At 38.5% G+C, this 20,576-nt stretch overlaps 2 protein-coding genes across 4 annotated transcripts in view; both read left to right on the top strand.

Annotated features, from left to right (window-relative positions):
- mtmr8 (myotubularin related protein 8) overlaps nt 1-7,919 on the top strand; it is a 39,957-nt gene extending 32,038 nt beyond the window's left edge. For both annotated transcript variants that reach the window (XM_069892956.1, XM_069892957.1), the window contains 4 exons: nt 2,565-2,765; nt 3,385-3,513; nt 5,274-5,400; nt 7,091-7,919. In XM_069892956.1, the coding sequence (XP_069749057.1) occupies nt 2,565-2,765; nt 3,385-3,513; nt 5,274-5,400; nt 7,091-7,396 (763 nt within the window). In that variant the 3' untranslated portion in view covers nt 7,397-7,919. The remainder of the gene's footprint in view (nt 1-2,564; nt 2,766-3,384; nt 3,514-5,273; nt 5,401-7,090) is intronic.
- Nucleotides 7,920-14,117: 6,198 nt separating this feature from the next.
- On the top strand, nt 14,118-20,576 carry asb12a (ankyrin repeat and SOCS box-containing 12a). 2 transcript variants are annotated; one of them, XR_011342882.1, is made up of 3 exons: nt 14,118-15,683; nt 18,516-18,786; nt 20,283-20,576. XR_011342882.1 is itself a non-coding variant. In XM_069892958.1 (2 exons), the coding sequence occupies exons 1-2, from the start codon at nt 14,831-14,833 to the stop codon at nt 18,647-18,649; spliced, it is 987 nt and encodes a 328-aa protein (XP_069749059.1). In that variant the 5' UTR covers nt 14,118-14,830; the 3' UTR covers nt 18,650-20,576. The 2 variants fall into 2 exon arrangements, 1 of the variants encoding a protein (XP_069749059.1); XM_069892958.1 differs by having other exon boundaries at nt 18,516-20,576.

Raw genomic sequence — 20,576 nt, 5'->3', positions numbered from 1 at the left:
CTTTGGTTCACGAATTAATACCTTGATGAAGAGCTCAGGCCTGTAACATCCTCCTACAGATGCCTCAGGACTAGCTGAGTTTCTTCAGCAGTTTTGGGTATTTACTTTGGTTCACGACATCTGGGCTAAACAAGATGCTGTCAGAACAAAAGGAATAATTGAAATGGTGAAGTCAGGGTTGCCATCGCAATAAGGTTTATGAAGCCATCCTCATAGAGATATAGCATGGGAACAGGACCTTCTGGCCCACGAGCCCATGCTGTCCATTTGCATCTATGTGACCAATTAACCTAACTGTAGGCCAGTAGAAGGAAACTGGAGCACCTTGAGGAAACCCATGCATTCATATGGAGAAAGTACAAACTTGTTACAGAGAGCCAGATTTGAATCTGGGTCACTGGTGCTGTATTAGCTTTAATTAAATGAGTTAGAGAGGAAACATACAAAGTAACATGTAAAAGTTGTGGCATGCAGGTAAATAATCTACATCAGAAGTAGGCATTTCTGAAACAATGCAAATTACTCAAGATGGTTGAATTCAATATTGTATCCAAAAAGGTGCAAGTTCCCAGGCTGAGTGGGAATGGGATGGAGAATTAATAAGACAACTGAAAATGACTGAATGCACTTGTTCTACAACTGCTTTTGGTTTCCACCAATACAGCCTTTCAGACATGACTATATTTTGAGTTCAACAATTTGGGATCTTGATTTCTCTTTTGGTATCAGTTTGCATGGTTCTATATTTCACAACTTTTAAAAGTTTGTTTGTTTGCTTTTCATCTTTCAGACTTCCTTCGTTAAGATGGCTTTATCAACATCTTATCATAGCAACTATGGCCACATCCTATGAGAGTTAGCTCCTTTATCTTATTCATCCTTCTCCCTCTCTGCAATTTTAACTTGTTTTCTCTTTCCTAATTCCACATAAAATGTTAACTTTATTTTTCTCTTTTCATGGATGTGGCTTGGATCTGCTGAGCATTTTTGGTTTTTAAGATTTCCATTATTTGCATTAAAAAAAAATGTGGTTATGTCTGTAAAGTTGTAAAGCCAGTAGAGCTCATTGAAATCTGGGTTCAATGCAGACCTTAGCTGCTGTCTAAGAGTTTGCAAGTTCTTCCATGGGAGTTTTCTCCAGCTGCACTGGATTCCTGCTAGGTTAATTAGCAAATAGATAAGACAAAATGACTAACTCCTAAAGGGCAAGGCCAGGGTTGCCACTGTAGAACACTTGAAGTTGTCTTATTAATAGGGTAATGAGAGATAAAAAGAAAAAGGAACACAAAAGCTGTGACATACAGATAAATAACTGACAGTTATGGGCACTTTTGATACAAATATAGGAAATGAATTATCAAAATTATTGAATTTGATTCTGAGAGTAGGTGGAGCGGGATTGGAAAATTGATAGGATCTGAAAGTGACTAAATATGGAAGTTCCACAATTCAGTCTGCACTTCCATTCTAGTGTACCGCACCCAGTGGAAACCCATGCAGCATCCGAGGTCTGCATTGAATTTGAGTCTCTGGCAGTGCGAGGCAGCGGCTCTGCTGTCTGCCCCAATGTACCACACTTGAAAATCAAAAACAGATTTTGGCTATCTGAAATAAAACAAAAAATGCAGATCCAAGACATCCTCCATGGAAAAGGGAAATAATGAGCATTTCAGGTGCAACAGTTGGGATATCGTTCCTTGTGCGTAGATGAGTGGGAGAATTTAGGTTGAATTGATAAGATTATGGGGAGAATAAAAATGGATTAATGTAGGAATTATTTAAATGGATGTTTAGTGCAGAATCAGTCAGCTGAAGAGTCTCTTTCATGCTCTATGTCTCCTTGAATTTATGCCCAGATCTCTACTTCTCAGAGCTCTTCAATCTCTCATCATTCAGGTAAAAAGGTTCTGTATTTTTCCTGCCAAAATGGATAGCTTCATAATTTTCCACCTTCAGCCTATCACCGTCTTTGTTCTTGAGTTCATCTCATTGTAAAACTTTGAGATTCATTGTTTCACCAGTGGTGGTTATGTCTATACAAGTGAATCCTAAGAGTAATTCCCAAAATCTCTCTTGTTTTGGATGTTCCTTAATGCCATGTCTCTTTTCCAGACTTTTAATTCCCTTTACTTAAAGCCCCCTGTCTGTATCTGACAAATTTTGTTTATAATGAGCTTATTGTCATATACATTGTTCAATTTACACAGGTAATTGTACAATAAATAATGTTCCTGTAAAGGAAGATATATCAAATTTAACATTTAAAAAAATGTTGTTGGGAATAGTCGAGGAGTTAATGAAGTTGCAAAGGTCTATACTCCTTGTCACAACCTAGTGACTTCTGCAAGGGAAAATGTATGCACAGTGAGTGAAAACAGTGGAATAGTGAATACAGGATTTACAGATAAGGAATGGCTTGACTAAGTGTCAAATAGTCATTTTCATTAGTGGAAACATGCTTTGTTTTCTTTAGCAGGAGCAGGTAATGTTTAAGAAATCATTTTAATTGAAGGATTTTGTATTGTTGGAGTTATTTCTTGATTTTTCTCCTGTATTTTTCACAGATGTGACCATCTAGAGGGTGACCCCAAAGAGATTTCACCTGTATTTACCCAGTTTATTGAATGTGTCTGGAACCTGATTGAACAATTTCCATGTGCTTTTGAATTTAATGAAAAATATCTGCTGGAGATCCATGACCACATCTACTCTTGTCAATTTGGTAACTTCATTGGAAACTCCCAGAAAGAACGTCAAGAGTTAAAGTAAGCTTAATACAAACATTAATCGTGTAAAGGAACTGGTTTAGTACCATTGTGATTTAGAAAATTAGTTTAGTTTTATGCACATTGATTATTCTGTTGGATTCAATTGTCTTTGGTTCATAATATTGTATTTGTAAGGCACTGAAACATTCCGTAGCTAAGTACAACAAATGGCCTATCATTATAATTGATTTGCAGTGCAAGCTTAGAAGTTGAAATATTTTTTATTCCATTAAGCCCTTATCAGGAAACTCGATGTTGAGCCATAGAGATTAAAACTCCTAGTTTGAGTAATATTAAATGACATCAGCCATAACAAAATGGATACCAGAGATTGCCTCACAGAGTTGACAATGGGTCCCTTTACTAAATGCTCTGTAATTGCTTTGCCCCTGTCAATGAGATGAGGTTGGAATGATATGACCAGGAATTAAAGGAATTGTACACATTATTTCTTCCTTAAAACTTGATCTCTTGAAAGTAAAATTTGATTAAAAGTGACAGATGTTAATGTCTCAATTGTTAAAAGGTAGAATTTTTTAAAAAGTATGAAAACTCCATCCACCACTTTTTACAATGATTGTTTTGATAATTTTGGATAATTTTCTTGTGTTTATAGAATACAAGAAAGGACCCATTCCTTGTGGCCGTTCCTATTTGAAAAGCGATGCCAGTACAGGAATCCCTTGTATAAACCCAGTGCAATAAATACTGTGTTAAAACCCAATACTGCTCCTTTTAATTTCAAGTAAGTGTGAATCCAAAATTATTTTTGTTTGTTTTTCCTTGGTGTTATTAAAAAAACTTATGGAAAATTTTTATCTGAGGACTTCTTGATCAGTTGATGTATAAATGCATGTTGGAAATCTCAGACACCAGTCACCCAGCACTCAAGGTTGAGGGGGGGGAGAAGAGGTAGGATGAGAAGAGTAGAAGGGGGAAAGTGAGGGGATAGAAAAGAGAGAGGGGTGATTGAAGGGGAGGGGAGAGGAAAGGGATGAGAGGTCAGAAGAGAAGGGGAAGTGGGGGTAAAGAGGGAAGAACAAGGGGGAAGAAGCATGCACACTGCATCCCGGGATGGACAGACTGTTGGAATCAACCCACTCATTTGTCTGCCATTCGCTGTAAGATCCGCTACTAGGATCATTTCAACCCCTACTTCCTGGGCACACAGACCCCTTCCCACATCCCCAAACCCTTCACCCCCCCCCCCAAAACAGCCCCAACATATCCACCAGGATGAAATCTGAGAGCAAGGGAGAAGCTTTCCAAAAAATCTGGGGAAACATTTCATGAACTTCTGAAACATTGATTTCTCTGGGTTTTCTGAATGGTATGGCAGGAGCGAGGATTTCCATCAGAAAACAAAATGTGAATCATTAAAGAACCTCGAGACTGTCGCCCATACTTCGAAGTTCTTTTGTCAGATGGCAATTCTGTGTTGGGCTCGGGAGTTCGATATTGGGTGGGTGAGGTGACGACATCGGTTCCCCCATTCAAGTGGCACTGAGGGCATTTGCCCTGGCTGCCATACCTTAGATACTCCTATGGTGGTATATCCAGGATAGGTCTCTTGTTAAGTAGTCTTCGAGAAACTTGGTGCGCTCGACTCTCCACTATTGAGTTATTAATGTGTAGTGGAGCTTAGTCGCTCCTGGTCCTCTTGAAACAACTCGGGTTGTTATTCTTGCACCGTATCACGAGATTTTCAACTTTTTCTCTTTAGTGCAATTCATTGTTGCTGGTGAGGCCAACGACTGTTGTGTCATCTGTAAATTTAAATTACTTTGGAGTTAGATGTGGCATTGCAGCTGTGGGTCAGTGTCGTGAACAGGAGCAGAGTGAGCATGCTGGTGGACCAGTGCTCAGCGTGACAGTGCTCGACATGGTACTACTGACCTTGATAGACTGTGGACTTTCTGTTAGGAAGTCCAGAATCCAGTTACAAAGAGGAATGTAACAAGAACAACTTGTCCACCAGCCTCTGGGAAATGATCATATTTAACGCTGAGCTGAAATTATTGAACAGCAGCTTGTTCTCCTGGTTGGTCAGCAATATCTGTGGAATGGTTTCTTCTATAGATGAATTGAAATGGGTTCAGTGTCTCTGGTAGTCATTGAGGCCTGTTACTGTCAGCCTCTTTGGTACTGAGATGACAGTGGTTGCCTTGAAACCAGCAGAGATGAAGGACTGCTACAGGGAGATGTTGAAGATGTCCATTAAAAAAAAAACCTACGTCAATTCGTCTGTTCATTCCTTCAGTACCCGATAACATATTGTCTGGTCCCACTGCCTTGCGTGGGTTTCATCTTGGATAGGGTTCTCCTCACTTCGGCTGCGGCTGTGCAAAAGGAAAAAAAGTTGCTTTTAAGTTTTTGTTTTATTCTTAGTGTAAATCCATATTTACTATGAGTTCACATTGTGTAGTTTTATTCTTTTTAAAATACCACTCACTTGTTAAAATGGATGCATCTTTTTATAAACATTTCTCGTATTTTCCTGTCAAGGTTCTGGTGTGGAATGTACAACTGTTTTGATAGAGGAATGCAACCAAAACAATCAGTTTTGGATTCTCTGCAAACTGCAATGAAACAGAAACCAGAACTGGAAGAAGCTGTAGAAGATCTGAATCAGGTAAAGGATGAAAAAAAAGCTCAAGATTTTGATGTGCAATTGACAGCTTCAAGAGAAGAAAGTAATTGGTTAATGTTTGCACCTGTTGTTTGTACACAGGTTTCCTTTCTGACTCATTCACAATACTCTCTTCTGCCTGCAGTAAGATTATAGGATCTCGAAGCGCATTCTGTGCTTTTGCTCTCTGTTGCCATCTGTAGGAGTTTTGTTTCTTGGAGAACAATGCAGTTCCAAGATAGCACGGGAAAATTGCTAATTTCACCAAGGGCGCGTGCTCTCAGGGGGGGTGGGGGAATGTTACGATGATTTCTGATGCTATTGATTACGGAACTATCCATCTTCTGAGAAGTGTAACTGTTCTCTTAATTTTGTTCAACTCATTTGAGTAGAAATTGTGGCAGGGACTTCGTCTGTGCCTTTCTTCCATTAGGTCTTGTAAAGGAGTTTCTTTTTGACTGTCAATGAATTGCCAATACAAAGTGAAAGAAATAGGTCAGAAAATGCTTGGGTTATTTCCCTATTAATCCTACGTTTTTTTTAGTTTACAGGATTTAGGATTTGAGCTGAAACTTATTAAAATCCTTTTTTCATGCTTTTGAAGGAATATTTTGGTCCAATAAATAGTATTCCCTACAGCAGTTTGTATCATATAAAGTTATTCATAGTTTGTGTTCACCCTGAGGGAAACTGGTGTGAACTGATATACTCTTTTATTTTTCAGCTCGGCAGTATGACATATCAGTTCTTTTTTTTTTTTGAGGCATGGAAGCCAAAGGTGATATCGTTTCCATTGTGTGTGGGGAAATATTCACTAAATCAAGTTCATGAAATAGTGACAGATCCAGTCAGAATCAGGATTTGTTGTCATGAACGAGTCATGAAATTCAGTGCTTTGACAGTATCATAGAGCAAACATATTATAATCATCTTATTTAAAAAAAACAATAACAACAGAGCACGAAAAGTAAGGCCGTGTCTTTGGTTCACTGATTATTCAGGAATCTAATGGCAGCAGGGAAGAAGCTGTTCTTGTGCCGCTGAGTGCTTGTGTTTAGGCTCCTGTACCTTTTCCCTGATGGTAGCAGAGTGAAGGGCATGGCCTAGGTGGTGGGAATCTTTGAGGAGGCTGCTTTTTTTTTTTAAAGACACTGCCTCATGTAGATATCCTCGATGGAGTGAAGTCCAAGTTATTAACCCTCTGGAGTTTATTCTTGTCCTGAGAGTTGGCACCTCCATACCAGGCAGAGATGTAATCAGCCAGAATGCTCTCCACTGTACACATGTAGAAATTTGAGTCTTCAGTTACATACCGAATCGCCTCAAACACCTCACAAAGTATAGCCTTCTCTGTGATTGCATCAACCTGAAGGCTCCAGGACAGATCCTTGGAGATCTTGACCCTCTCTGCTACTGAGCCCTTGATGAGGGCTGGGTCGTGTTGCAATAAGCTTTGTTCCAAGTCACAAGAAGCTTTGTTATTTGACATTTCTGCCCCATCGCAAGTCACTGGGTTTGAGCTTTGAAGAATTTCAAATATCAAATAAACTGGTTCCATTTGTTTTTGGTTTTGTTTTGAAATGTATTAAAGTAGAGGGTTGTGGGCTGAGGTTTGGAAAGTTAAGATTGATGCTAGAATCGATTTATGTAGGTTGGCATTGATTTTTTTTCTCCCCCATTTTCCTTCACACAGAAACATCTTTGTCTTGATGAATCACATTCTCCATTTGCATTACCAATAAAACTCTCTACAGAGAAACACTCCCCCCAGATGCAAGTACTTCATGTTTCTCATGACAATACAGAAAAAGACAAAATTCAACTAGCAGATGGCATGGAAACCATTTCTGATGAGATTGAAAAAACAAAGAATGTAATGGAATCTTCATTTATGGAACAGTCTACTTCAAATCATATTGACTCCCTTGCGTTAGTCAAACTGAACGTACAAGGAGATGAAGAACATCTTGAAATATTTCAAGATAAGCTTGAAAAATAACAACTCATTTTAAAGTAAATTGTACACGTGTTAGTTCCTGAACATATTTGTTCTTGAAATTTTTATATAATTCTGCAAAAGTATCAAAAAGGGAAAATGCCAAGAAATAGCTGTGCGACTGAGGAAAGATCACACATAGTGTGAATACTTATCCATTAGGAGGTCCTGGTGGATATTGAGGTGAATGTCCATAATGGATGAGAAATAATGGTTACTTTGGCCCTGAATTCTGGCAGTGAGATTCCTGCTATGTTCCTGGTAGTGAGGCTCAGATGTTATAATTTGTTCAGTTATTCTAAGTCTGTCTTATTGTATTATTCACATTTTAAAGGTTCACTCTTGGCATTTAGCTTCATTGTAGTACTTTAGAGTTTTCCTACTGAAGAAACCAGCATTGGGTATGGTCAGGCCTTTAAGAAATCCAAACTGGATGCTTTGTATATTGATTGTAACCAATATATTTTCTAAAATTGGAACTTGTTATGTTTTAGATGTAATGCTTAATAAATAGATTGTGGTTGTATTTCCATTTTTAATTAGGTTTTTTTTTCACTCAGCTGCCTTTCGACTACATTTTTTTTGATGAGGCTTTCTACTTGCTTTGTGATAGTTAATCGTTTATTTTTTGTGTAAGCTATTAAGACAAATTGTTACTCAGCTATGTTCAATCTAATCAGTATTCCACATATCTCCACTCTTGCATTTCCCATCTAGAGTTGCTGCACAACATTTAGGAATAGGATCTCAAGCAGATACAAATTTGTTACATTGTATCCAGATACATTGGATTTCAGCAAAGACCAGATCCTGTCACTCTATGATCAAGTAACTCAGCCCAAGCAAGTATCCAGTTTTTTGATTTTAGTTTATAAAGATCCTTATTGGTTGGGTCATTGGAAGAATTTGTAAATTCATTTATTTTTGCAGAATGTTTTGTACTATCTGGTAATTATGAACAGCATCAAACATTTTTATGGTTCTTTCAATATGATTGTAAGATGTTATCACTTAATATCAGCTATTCAAAAATAGTTGTAGTGCTACATTTGTCGTGTAGTTCTGATTTCTGACTTTGAGCATCAGAAACTGGAAACCTTTTTCGGAAGATTCAAAAGAAAGTTTGTTTCCTAATCAGAAGGTTTTAATATGTACTTTTAACATGTTTGGTTCATTGTTTTTGTCTTTTATTGGTTGAAGGTGAACGCCAACATATTTAAATTCTGAAGTGTATTTTTTCCCCATGCCTCCAAATCCAGTCATTTAATCTCAGATGGAGTACCCAGTCAATACCCCTTCTCAATACCAATCTTAAGAGCCCCAGAGAGTAATGAGATAAAGAATTTTTCTTTTTAAATTATTTTTTGGGGAATAATGATCTTGAGATTTATGATGTGCAGAAGTGTTTGCCAGATATGGAATATTTGTTCCCTGGTGTATGCTGTCTGGGGGATGTTCTCTCTGTGTCCTGTCAGCAGTAAATGAGGAAAAATGAACTGCAAATGTTTTTAAGCTTCAGCTTTCCTAATACTTCAAATCTATTTGTCTGACAATTGTTTTATTGCAGAAAATGTGCAGAATTTTTTGTAATTAAAAAAAAAAATGGATCATAAATTGTCATGGTAAGTATTGCATGTGTAATACTGGACACAAGGTTGGAAATAATATGTGATGCATATTTGGGGATTCATTTATTTGCCAATCAGGTCTTACTTTCCTGATCTACTCACTTAAACAAGTTGAGCATATTGCTGCAAATGTTGTTATTTGCTAAAATCAGAACATGACCTGTTGAAAACACTTGGGTTCGAGGAGGTATTTATATTAAAAAAAATTAACACAAAATCTAATCAATTTGGTTTGGAACTATCCAACATCCCGAGTTGGATATGGAAGCATTGTTATTTTACTGGAGGTTTGGAATGTTTATCTGATTAAATGGGTTTGAAACCCACAATGGCAGTCAGTGAATGTAATTCAAGTAACTAAAATGTAGAATGAAAAGCTATCATCAGAAAATGGTCACCGTAAAACCACCCAGTTCTGTAAAATCCCATTGTCTTTCAGGGAAAGAAATTTGACTTTCTTCCTTGGTGTGCACAAATATAATGCAAAACCCAAACCTTGTTCTCTCTTAACTGACCTCTGAAATCATTCTCAAACCCCCAGTGGCAGATGATGCAAGCAATGAACACCAGCTGAGAGACCATCACCAAGATCTTTGAATAAATAAAACTGGAGGAAAGAATTCATTCACTAAATCCTTTCAAAACCCAGGACAACAGTTTCATCTTGTATATGCAAAATAGTTTGAATACTTTAAATGTACAGAAGAATATTTAGAATATATGGTTTAGATATATTTTTAAACACCATGTTTTAGTGACAAATTTCTTGGAGGTGTGTCCCTGTCAGACCTTAAACATCAAAGGAAAATTGATGATGTATTTGGAAATCTTTTATTAAGTAGTTTTGGTTCTTCACCCATTGCCTTAAACTACAAAACTGTTCAGTTCACTATGAATGCAAACAACTGTTTTGTCAAAGGCTTCAACAAAGATGGAAGATTACAGATGATGTTAATGAACAGCAACTGTTAGAGGGAGGGAGCCTGATTCTATCCGAAATTGACATTTTTCAGAGACGTTTCATAGCGCCCTTACGTACATGCTAGATTAAATGAGATAACACACAGGTGACTTGGAATTAGATCAAGGTTTTGTGCTTTTAATGGTTCAATTATCCATCTATTTTTTGTTTTATTTCTTTATCATTTAATAGATTGAGCCATGTTTGACTTTGAGGTTGAACAGTATTTTGAATAATTAATTACCACTCGAGAAATGAAAGCAGCTCATATTTCTTTGTATAAAATTATTCTTGAGATTGTTCTCTTTGTAGGAGTAGTCTTCACATCAATACACAAGAATACTGATGAAACTAGCAGGTCCTGCAGTGTCCATAGGAGTCAAAGATGTATAACCAACATTTTGGACAGAGCCCTTTGTTAAGGTATGAGCAAAAAGCAGGCGGGCACTTGAATTAAAAGGCCGGGGTGGGGGGGGGGGGGGGAGAGCACAAGCAAGAGGCCTCAGGTGAGCATAGATGGGAGGGGAGGAAAGAAAAACTGAGAATTCACTGGCGGTGGCATAGCTCTGTAAATGGAGAGCTGGGAGGAAAGAAGACCGAGGGATAGGGAAAGGCTGACAGGTAGAAGAAAGTAGATATAGAGAAAATGAGTGATTTGGGGTGGAGGGGGGGCCAGCAAGCAGAAACCACAAAGGTCTAGGTTAATGCTGCCTAGTTGGAAGGTGCCTAGAAAGAATGAAGTGTTCCTTAATTGCAGGAGGCTTGCTGTTTGGCAGTGCATGAGACCATGAACAGAGATGTTGGCAAGGGAATTGAAATGAATTGTTACTGGGAGATCGCACTATTGCTGCAGATGGAGCAAAGGTACTCAACGAAGAGATCTCCCATCTGCATCCGGTCTCCCTGATGTAGAGGAGGCCACAACGGTTGCACTGGATACAGTAGATGACCCCTGCAGATTCACAAGTGAAATGTTCATTTGTATTATCTTTCAGACAAGTCAAACATGCAGCTCAAAGAATACCCAAGAAATTCCACACTACTCAATACCAAACCCACATGATTGGCACGATCATAACATTAGGGCACCATGGTAGTTGCTTTATTATCAGAGTCTAAATCCTGTAGCTCCCTGCCTATCAACACCATAACTAGCTGTACAATCACCAGGACTACAAAGTTAAAGAAGCAGCTCATCCATTACCTTAGAAGACATTAAGGCTTGCCTTGCTAACAATGTCCACTCTCCAAAATAATGAATATTAAAAATAAAATAACCTTGATACATCAAAGTTAAAAGTTATTTGCAACTTCAAAGCAAGCTGAAGTTTGAATTTTAACATCTGATTGGTTTTCAAATTGAAACAAAAACACTCCTGACAAAAAGCTTAAACAAAAAAATGTTCCATCCTATTATTTGATGATGGGAAAAAGCTTTTGAATGATTGTTAGTGGGTGATTTCCACAACAGGGCAAAACCACCCTTAAGAGGACCTAAATTGTATCTATTTGCATCAATTTCAATATCTGAATGAATCCAGACTTTGTTTAAAAGGAAGTGACCAGAGTACAGTGAAGACCAGGAATTTGTCCCTCAAAATAATGAGATTTTTCTTTCTCCTGGAGCCAACACTTTGAAACCCCCCCTCCACCCCCCCCCCCCACCAAACCTTGCTCTCTCCCCTTTTCCCTCTGTCTCCTTTCACAGACCCAAAATGAATTCTCACCTTTCCCTCTTTATCCAATTAACAACTTTTGTCTGTTGGTCTGTCTTCCTCCTCCCATTCTTTCTCTTCCCCCCCCCCCCCGCCTCCCCTTCCCCAATCTTTAACACAGCTGCCTGCCTTTTTGTGCTCACACTTTGAGGAAGTAGTTGGGCTCCAAATGTTGCCAATACCTTTACCTCCTATGGATGCTGGAGACCAGCTGAGTTCCTCCAGCTGTGTGTTGACGACAATCACAGTGTCTGCAGATTTTTGTGTTTCACTCAACATGGAGTTGAAAAAGAGACCCAGGTGGAATTGAAATGATGACGTCAGGGCTAAGTGGATGGGAAAGGGCACTGGCCATGCGGACCGGGGAGAAACACGTGCTGATGTGGACCATGTGGAGTGAACCGGTAACCTGAGCGGGAAGAAATCCTGAGAGATGTACAATAGTGATGGGACGTTGGCTGAAAGAGAGCGAAAAGGTGGGTTGATAGGCCAATGTGAGGATGCGCAGTTACTAGCCGGCGCACCAGTTATGGTTAAGAGGGAATGGGTTGATGAGACTTGGATGGAAGATGGCAGGGTGGCACTGAAGGGAACTTGAAGGGTGATGGAGGTTTCGTGTCAGGGGGCCTGGAGGGAAGGTATCAGAAAAGGTGATGTCTCTGTGGTCTGTGGGGCGAATCAGTCACGGCATGGACAGGGTGGAGCGGAACCTGACCAAAGCCAGGCACAGCATTGATTGGAATCCGGATTAAACGGTGAAGGTGCTTATCTATGGATATTGAAGAACTTTGTGATAATATCACTTTTTGATGTAAGGAAAATAAAGGGTTATGGGTGTGTGGTTGGGAAGGGCCAGTTGTCATGGAGTTGGTTTCTATAGGTTAGCACATCATTCTGGGCTGAAGGGCCTGTTCTGCGATGTTCTCTGTTCTAATTTTGGTGTTTATGCACATTCTACCATGTATATGACAATAAATTCTATCACATATTCCTTTTTTTTTAACCTAATGATGAATGGGAACTTTCCAGTGCTTATCGTATTTGTGCCTCATTTTACACTGAACCCTTTGGACTCTGTATCCTGGATTTCAGGCGCTACCAACAAGTGGATGTACTCCAGTGCCTCTGCTTTCCAAGACTTGTTTTATACTCAACTGTCAGCTGGTTCATACTGATTTTGAACCTTTCATACTGTAGTTTATCCATGGATCCCGTCTGGAGTTTATATTATGAAAGGTTAAAAATGGTCAGAGTCCAACTGGTTAAAGGACGCAGCTAATGGCACTCCACTGCTCTGCACTCATTCCATCTGTCATTCTCCTTGTGATTGGAATGTTTTCTCTTCACCCTGAATTGTCTGTCTCCATTACTTAAGGAGCGTTTGGCTGTCAAAACAAATAAAAGACTACTTGTCTAGTGCTGGGCATTCTGTGAGAGTTTATAAGTACATTGAAGATTTATTTTCCAAATGTTAGAAAATAAATCCCAGTTCAATTTATGTTTTGATTTTTGCTGTGTGTAATTCATATTGCTACATTACCTTAAATATGTGTAAAATAGAAGTGGACCAATGTTAGAAAGATAAAAATTGACAATTGGCTTATCAGATTGGGGTTCTGAAGCAAGTCATGCTGTTTATTGTCTGAGCCTGAGCAACCAGTGCATGCTTGTGTCACTCATCTGTTCCCCATTGTTGGGTGTTCACAGCAGCTGACTCTTTTTCCTCACGGCGAAACAGCTGGGGAGTTTTAAGAGATGAAACGTAATGACAGGCAGGATGCCCATGTCACGTGTTAATAGATTTTGGAGAAATGTACCTGAAATTTCTTCAAATCACCATGCAAGATTTCATTGACGCATTAGGCAAAAATAGGAAGAAGTTGCAACCAACCCAAAGTCCGTAAACCAAAATAATCTGTCTTAACGTTAAACTGCTTAATTAGAAGGTTTTGCAAAAATAAAAGCTTGATGAGGGAGGATTGTGGAGTCTGGTTATAGTGCTACTTGAGTGGCAGCTCCTGTTGAATGATGTCTCCAGATTGCCATATGGAAAGCATTATTTCGTTCTGCTTTTGGGTTTAAAATAAAATGTGCACAATCAATATTAATCTTGGCTACAAAGCTAAAATCTACACAAGGAGGGCTAGGATATCCTTGTTGAACAGTACAGCCACTGCATAAGCAAGTTATGGATTCAAGATAAGTTTTGAAATTCTGATATTTTAATGGGGAATTGTAAAGGGAAAGTCATGCATTTAAAATTAATACACTGGCCTTGCACTCAATTCATGGTGTGCAATCCATTTGAAGCATAAACCTGGCATCTGGTTGCATCAGATTTTAGGCAATGAATTTCAGTAAAGCCCATCAGAATATACATATGTGAGAAAGCACGTATCTAATTATTTTAAAATGCTACTTTCAATTAATCAGGAGCTATAACTGAGTACATTTTAAGCGTGGCCTAATAGCTCACCAATTTTATGAAGAACATTTTATCTAGCTGAAAGAGTGTGATGTGGTATCATGTTTCTATTTTTCAGTTAGATTGGGTCCTGACAAAGCAATTATACAATAACTTTCACCCCTGACTAACACCTTTAACAGCATAGTGGTCAATGAAGTAGCCAATTCATTTTATTTCAGAAAGCAATACCATCTTTCTGCTTGTATTTACTAATCCTATTTTAATAGCATTCACTCCTATTCTGTTTGTAAGTTATGTTTGAATATTCTGTCTTATTTCACTTAATCCTCCCATATGTCCCACTCCTGCCTTCAATCAAGCAGATAGACACATGCACATTGTCATCCATCTATATTTACTCACACTGGTTGGGCTGACCAAGTAAGGCAGGACAAGGTGGCTAAATTTAGCTTCCCTTGTAAATCTATGGTCTGAAACATTTGCTGTGGTATTTGTGTAGGTTTCGAGTCACAGCAAGCTGCTTGGATCAATTTAATGATTTTGGATGCAGAAGTATATTTAAGAAAATTTTCTCATACATTACCTGATCAGTGGAGAATCAATAAGGCATTTTGGCATCAAACTTCTTCCTGTTGTTTCCTCACATCAACAACTATCATACCACAGAGCAAAATTTAAGGAGTGCTTTGGAAGAACTATGTCTAGATGTGTCTGAAACTGAGTAGAAGAAATTTTATTGACATGGAACTGGAAATTACTTGGCCTGTGAAAATGAGCCTGGTGGACATCTCCAAGATATTTAACTTGCTCCAGCCAAAAGATGAAGATGACAATGGTGAAATAAATCAGCTGAACAGAGCGGTCTCTAATGACGATGATGAACTGTTGGCTGAACTTTTATCCCAGGAGAGGTACGCTAGATTTATCAATAGCCGGAGTGGCTGGGGTGTTCCAGCAACCCCCCTTCGTTTGGCGGCCATGAGAGGTTACCTAAAATGTCTGGAGATTCTCCTAGCTTGTGGTGCTGAGGTGGACAGTTTGGATGTGAAGGCACAAACCCCTCTGTTCACTGCAGTTAGTGGCAAGCATTTAGATTGTGTACAGGCATTGCTTCGAGCTGGAGCAAATCCGAACGGTAGTATCTATAACAATAGTTCACCTATTTTGATTGCTGCCAGAGAAGGGGAGGTGGAGATTTTGAAGGAACTATTGGAACACGGAGCAGAAGTCAATGTCCGTTCCAAAGCACCAGCCTGGGCCTCCAATCCCTGTGCATGCAGTGGTCCTCTCTATCTGTCTTTGGTGTATGGACACTTTGACTGCTTTCGCCTTCTTCTCTTGTATGGCGCCAACCCCGATTTTAATTGCACCGAGGAGAAACTGCTCTCACGGATTAAGCCACGGAAGACTGTGCTGGAGACGTGTTTCCGATATGGCTGTGGGACTGAATATGTCCAACTGCTTATAGACTTTGGAGCAAATATTTATTTGCCAGATCTCACTGCATATAAAAATATAAGGCAAAATGAAGTATTTAAATTGTTAAACAGAGCCAGAGGTGAGCAAGAAATTTGTTACTGTCATTATGACAATTTGATTATTTAAATCCAAAATTATCCTTTAAACAAGGTATAACATTTCATTTATGGAGAGTTCTATTTGTTTTGCTCTCCTATAGGATATGACTAATGACTTATTATTGTTTTTTTTTTGCAAATCACAAAAATTGTCTAAAAAGATCATTTCTGGATGCATTCTCAGTTGAAGTGAAATTATTGTAACTGATTTAATTTTTTTAATCAAACCAAAGTAATAAATTCCAGAGCATACAAGCTCAAATCACACCATGTCATTCTTGAATATTTAACTTTGTTCGAAACTTTAGAATAAAAAAAAATCAACAGTTTATTCGGCAGTGGAATGTCTCATTGCGAAAAAAACAAATGCTGTTCTGACAATTTAGAGTGGAAGAGGACAGGAAGTTGCAGGAAAACCTGCATTAAGTGGGTAATGTCAAAACTGAAGCAAATAAAGGAAGAAATGTGTTTGAATTGAAGCTCATAAAGAACAATAACAGTATCTTTCTAAATTGTAAAAGCAAGGAACTGTGGTGAGGCAGGAAAATTTAGATTTCCAGGGAGAGAAATCACAAAAGCGAGTGCATAGAAGCTCAGAAAATAACTTGAAATGATTCTACATCAATGACTTTTACTTCGAGACTGAAATATTTTGTGTGAAAATTCAGCAGCAGTGTGTCGTCTTCTCTCTTTGGCTTCGCGGACGAAGATTTATGGAGGGGTATGTCCACGTCTGCTGCAGGCTCGTTGGTGACTGACAAGTCCGATGCGGGACAGGCAGGCACGGTTGCAGCGGTTGCAGTAGTGCTCTGGTTAATCACAATGAATTCTGGGCATCAAATGTCAGGATAATGTTACCACTTGAGAAAGGGTTAGATTGGAGATTATCGAAATGAGGTGCAAAAATGGTTAAAGGATTTTATAGGGTAGATTGAAAGAAATTCAGAGTAAGGGAACAGGGTCCATTCAGAAGTAGTGTCAAGAAGCTCTTAAAAATCAGAATGGTTGCCATCAGAAATGCTCTAACTGAACTAAGATTTATTTCCCAAAGATGTATGGAATCATAGCAGGTCAAAGGAGTTAATGCACAAATTCAATCTCCGAATAGTTTTGAGGGGCAGAATAGATATTCCAATCAAGTTCATAAAAGGAAACTGGGAGAAATGAATCCTGACAAACTAAGGAATAAGTGTTCATTAAGAGAAAGCTGACTAAAGGTTTGAGCCAGTGTAATAAAGATGTTCTCTCTGCATCAAAACAAGGACTAATTGTGGTGGAAAGATATGCATATACACTTGCAAAGTTGTGGAAGTGGAAACTTCTGAGATATTGAGACAGTAGCAGGATAGGGTTGACAGCAGGGATATTATTCAATTGAAAAAAAGTTACCATCAGGTAAAATAACTTATTTACCTTTATTGAAAGAAGTTTAATAAAAGGAAATATTGTTCCAATTGTGCAGGGTACTAGCAAGGTTGTACTGGGAGTGATAATGATGGTGAGTTTATTGTCATGTGCTTTGTACAATGCACATATGCTCCAAAATGATCACTTGCTGCAGCTGAACAGATACTTTAAAAAAAAAACCCTACAATTCTATACATAATTTAGTTTTTAAAAAAATCAATAAATATAAAAGATAGATAATAAATATTCATGGTTAGCTTGTGTGTGTGGGGGTTAAAAAAAAACTTTCCAATAATGCAGACAGTCCTTTTAAGATATTGTTCTGAGCTCTTTAATTTAGAAAGAAGACATTGACATTGGAGACAGCTCAAAAGTGATTCACTTGGCTAATTCCTGGGTTGAGCTGGTTGTCCTATCGTAAGTGATTAGATCTTATGTATATTCTTTGGGATTCAGATGAATGAGAGTTGAGCTTATTAAAACATGTAAGATCCTTTGGTGGATAATGAGATCTATCCCCTCATAGAAGAATCTTGAATGAGGAGACATACCGGATAGTTACAAAATTAAGCGGTAGTCATTTACAATTGAGGAGCAGAGGAATATTTGCTTACAGAGGGCGGTGAATCTTTGGCATTCTATTCCCTGGAGATGTTTAAATGCTGGATCATTCGGGGGTACGTACAGTTTAGAAAGATCAGGAAATTGAGAGCTGCGGTGATCTGGCGCTGAAGCGAATGAGGCCGGGGTGGTGGTGGTGGGGCAGAAACAGCACATGCTACTCAATTTATGTCATGTGCAAGAGATGGATGACCTGGAAATTCATTCACATAGCACGGTACTTCAGCATAATGCAATTGAAATCTACAACCTAGCTTGAAATGTGGTAATGATAATTTCCAAGGCATTTTGTGTTACCTGGAAATTCATCCAGGCCCTTCATGGCATGATTGGCATACATGATTTTGATTTGATTTCAGATCATATTAGAAAGATGGGGAGACGAGGGGTCAACTCAGGGTGCTTGAAAGCCTTCCGATAATGTCCAGGGATTTTTCGGGGATAACCTGAAGATGGGAAAAAATGTTTATATCTGGTGCGTCCTCCGATTGAAAAATCACAGTCAAACCAGACATCAAGGGTGAAAACAAAATTTGGAACCTTTTAAAAGGTGCCCAATGAATCTTCAAGGCAGGAGGACACCACTGCTGTGGATTCTCATCCCAACTTGAGGAGAAGACTTTACACCAATAATCTGGTGGTTTGGGTTACTTTAAGCTGCATCCAGATGCAGAAGGGAGAAAAGGACTTTTTGGTCAACAACCATGGTTTGATTATAAAAGTAATTGTAACTTTGTAATATTTTGTTGATGTAAGAGCCTGACCTAAACTATTTTTGATTTTAGCTCAACCAAGATGTTTGATGTCACTAGCTAGGATAACCATCCGCAAGTATCTGAAGCAACAGAATGGACTACATTCCATTGACCAATTGGATATACCACCAGCCCTAAAAAACTATGTGAAACATGTCATCTGAACTGATGCTCAAGGTTTTACTGATTTGTGTTGGGTGTCTGTGGTGACGAGATAAATAAGGCAAAGCTCATCTTTACCATATCCAAAGATGTGACTTTAAAAGTGGTCAAATCTCATCTACAAAAGAGTGCGACACAGGTAAAGCGTTTTACTTCAAGTGGTTATGATGATGGATTATTATAGATCGTACAAGTTAATTTTCTGCCTTTGTGCTCTCTTGTCAGGTTTTACTCATCACTTACCACCAAAATGTTTTAAATTAACTTGGATGTGATGGACTAAATTATTGCATAAAATTATTTCTTGAATTATTTAAGTGTCTTTGTTAAAAAGTGCACATTTATAATGAAATTACAAAATAAAAGAAACAGCATGTGCTGTCAAACATTGCTCCTTATCCTCCAAAAGAAATTTATTTTAATTTCAGTGTTAAATAACCAGTCCCTTATTTTGTCACTGTGCCCCTTTGTTCATGTCTCTATCAGTAGTGCAAATATAACTGTTATGCTCCCTAACTGTAATGTTTGATTCATGTCATCCTCATTCTTCTAAACTCAAGGGAATACAGACCCAAACTGGTTAGCCTCTCTTGTTAGAACTCTCTTGTCCCAGAAAACATGATAAATCTCATTAGGATCGCCTCCAATGCTACAATGCATTTTTTTTTTAAAGTTAAGAAGATCAAAAATATGTACCAATTTTGGTGTACCAATTCCAGGTGTTGTCTTGTGCTGAATGCAGCTGACAAACCTTGCCTATTCTTAAACTCCAATCCTTTTGTAATAAAGGCCAACATATTGTTTGTCTTGTTGGATCTATAACATTTTGTGATTCATGTGCCAACATGGCCTGTTTCCGCTCCGTAATTGGTTATATGTCTAAGAAAACCTAGATCCTTCTGAACCTTGCTTACTAGCAGTCTTTCTCCAACTGGATAAAAATCTAACTCCTATTTAAGAGCATAAGCTTGCACTTCCCTCCTTCCCTCTAACAGTCGGATGCTGAAATCTGCCACCACCCCCCTCCCCAAAATTGCCAAGGCCCCAACTCTTTAATCTCCCAATTCACCACAGACTGTATGCCATCAAATCACCTAATCCTTCAAGGCCACAAGCTGGAAACTCTGATTTTTCTTTCTGCCTGATTCAGTTTCCTGATCAGTGACCCATACCAGCAGTCCAAGACCCAAATCCACCTTTGGCAGAGTTGACCTGATCCACCTACCCCAGGTCCCAATCACCCATGCCCAAATGAAAAATTGCAGTCCTCGCTCTGTTGCAGTTAATTCATACATTTCCTCAACCACAGTATATTTGAACAAAAAAAATGATAAAAGTAGATTCAAAATCCACTTTCGTTCTCACTTTCGTTGCATGGTGAAGTGCAGGGTTGTGGACAGAATTGTCCTCCATAGTTGAATCTAGGCTTGCACATTGTAGAGTGTTTACTTATCCCAGCACCCTGGGATCTCTTGCTGATCAATTTGCTAACCACAAAAAGAACATTTGACAGGCAAGGGAAGAAAACGTAATGAGGCTTCCATTGAAAGAAATATTCCAGGTTGAAATATTTTGTTTGAATTGAAAAAGTACGCAAAATACAAATCTTGAAATTTGAGTTGTTTTTAATTACAGTTAGAAACATGGAGCTGTGCCTTTATGGAGGGTACTCAGAGATTGAATGACAATGTCTGAATCAAAGGGTTGGACAATGCTATTGTTGCAGGTAAACTATTGTTGCTAATTTTTTGAAACCAGCACAAACATGCAATTGCAGACATTTTTTTAAATGCCAGATGAACAGCAAATAGATTTTAGTACAAAAAAAGTCCCCAGAATCTTGCAACATCTTGCACTGTGGTAATTATATGTCCAATATTATTCAATCTCTGAGGAATAAATTTACATAAATAAATCTTTAATAAAGCC

Source organism: Narcine bancroftii, chromosome 8 (genome assembly GCF_036971445.1).
Source record: "Narcine bancroftii isolate sNarBan1 chromosome 8, sNarBan1.hap1, whole genome shotgun sequence".
In the NCBI taxonomy this organism is placed as follows: Eukaryota; Metazoa; Chordata; class Chondrichthyes; order Torpediniformes; family Narcinidae; genus Narcine; species Narcine bancroftii.
Note: the sequence above shows the minus strand (reverse complement) of the source record. Positions and strands in the feature narration are given on the sequence as shown.

Bases quoted from the DNA above. Each gene is read 5' to 3' on its own strand.
- asb12a (XM_069892958.1), top strand. From the start codon at position 14,831: ATGTGTCTGAAACTGAGTAGAAGAAATTTTATTGACATGGAACTGGAA. The intron at 15,684-18,515 runs GTGAGCAAGAAA...TTTTGATTTTAG, and splicing joins ATTGTTAAACAGAGCCAGAG to CTCAACCAAGATGTTTGATG.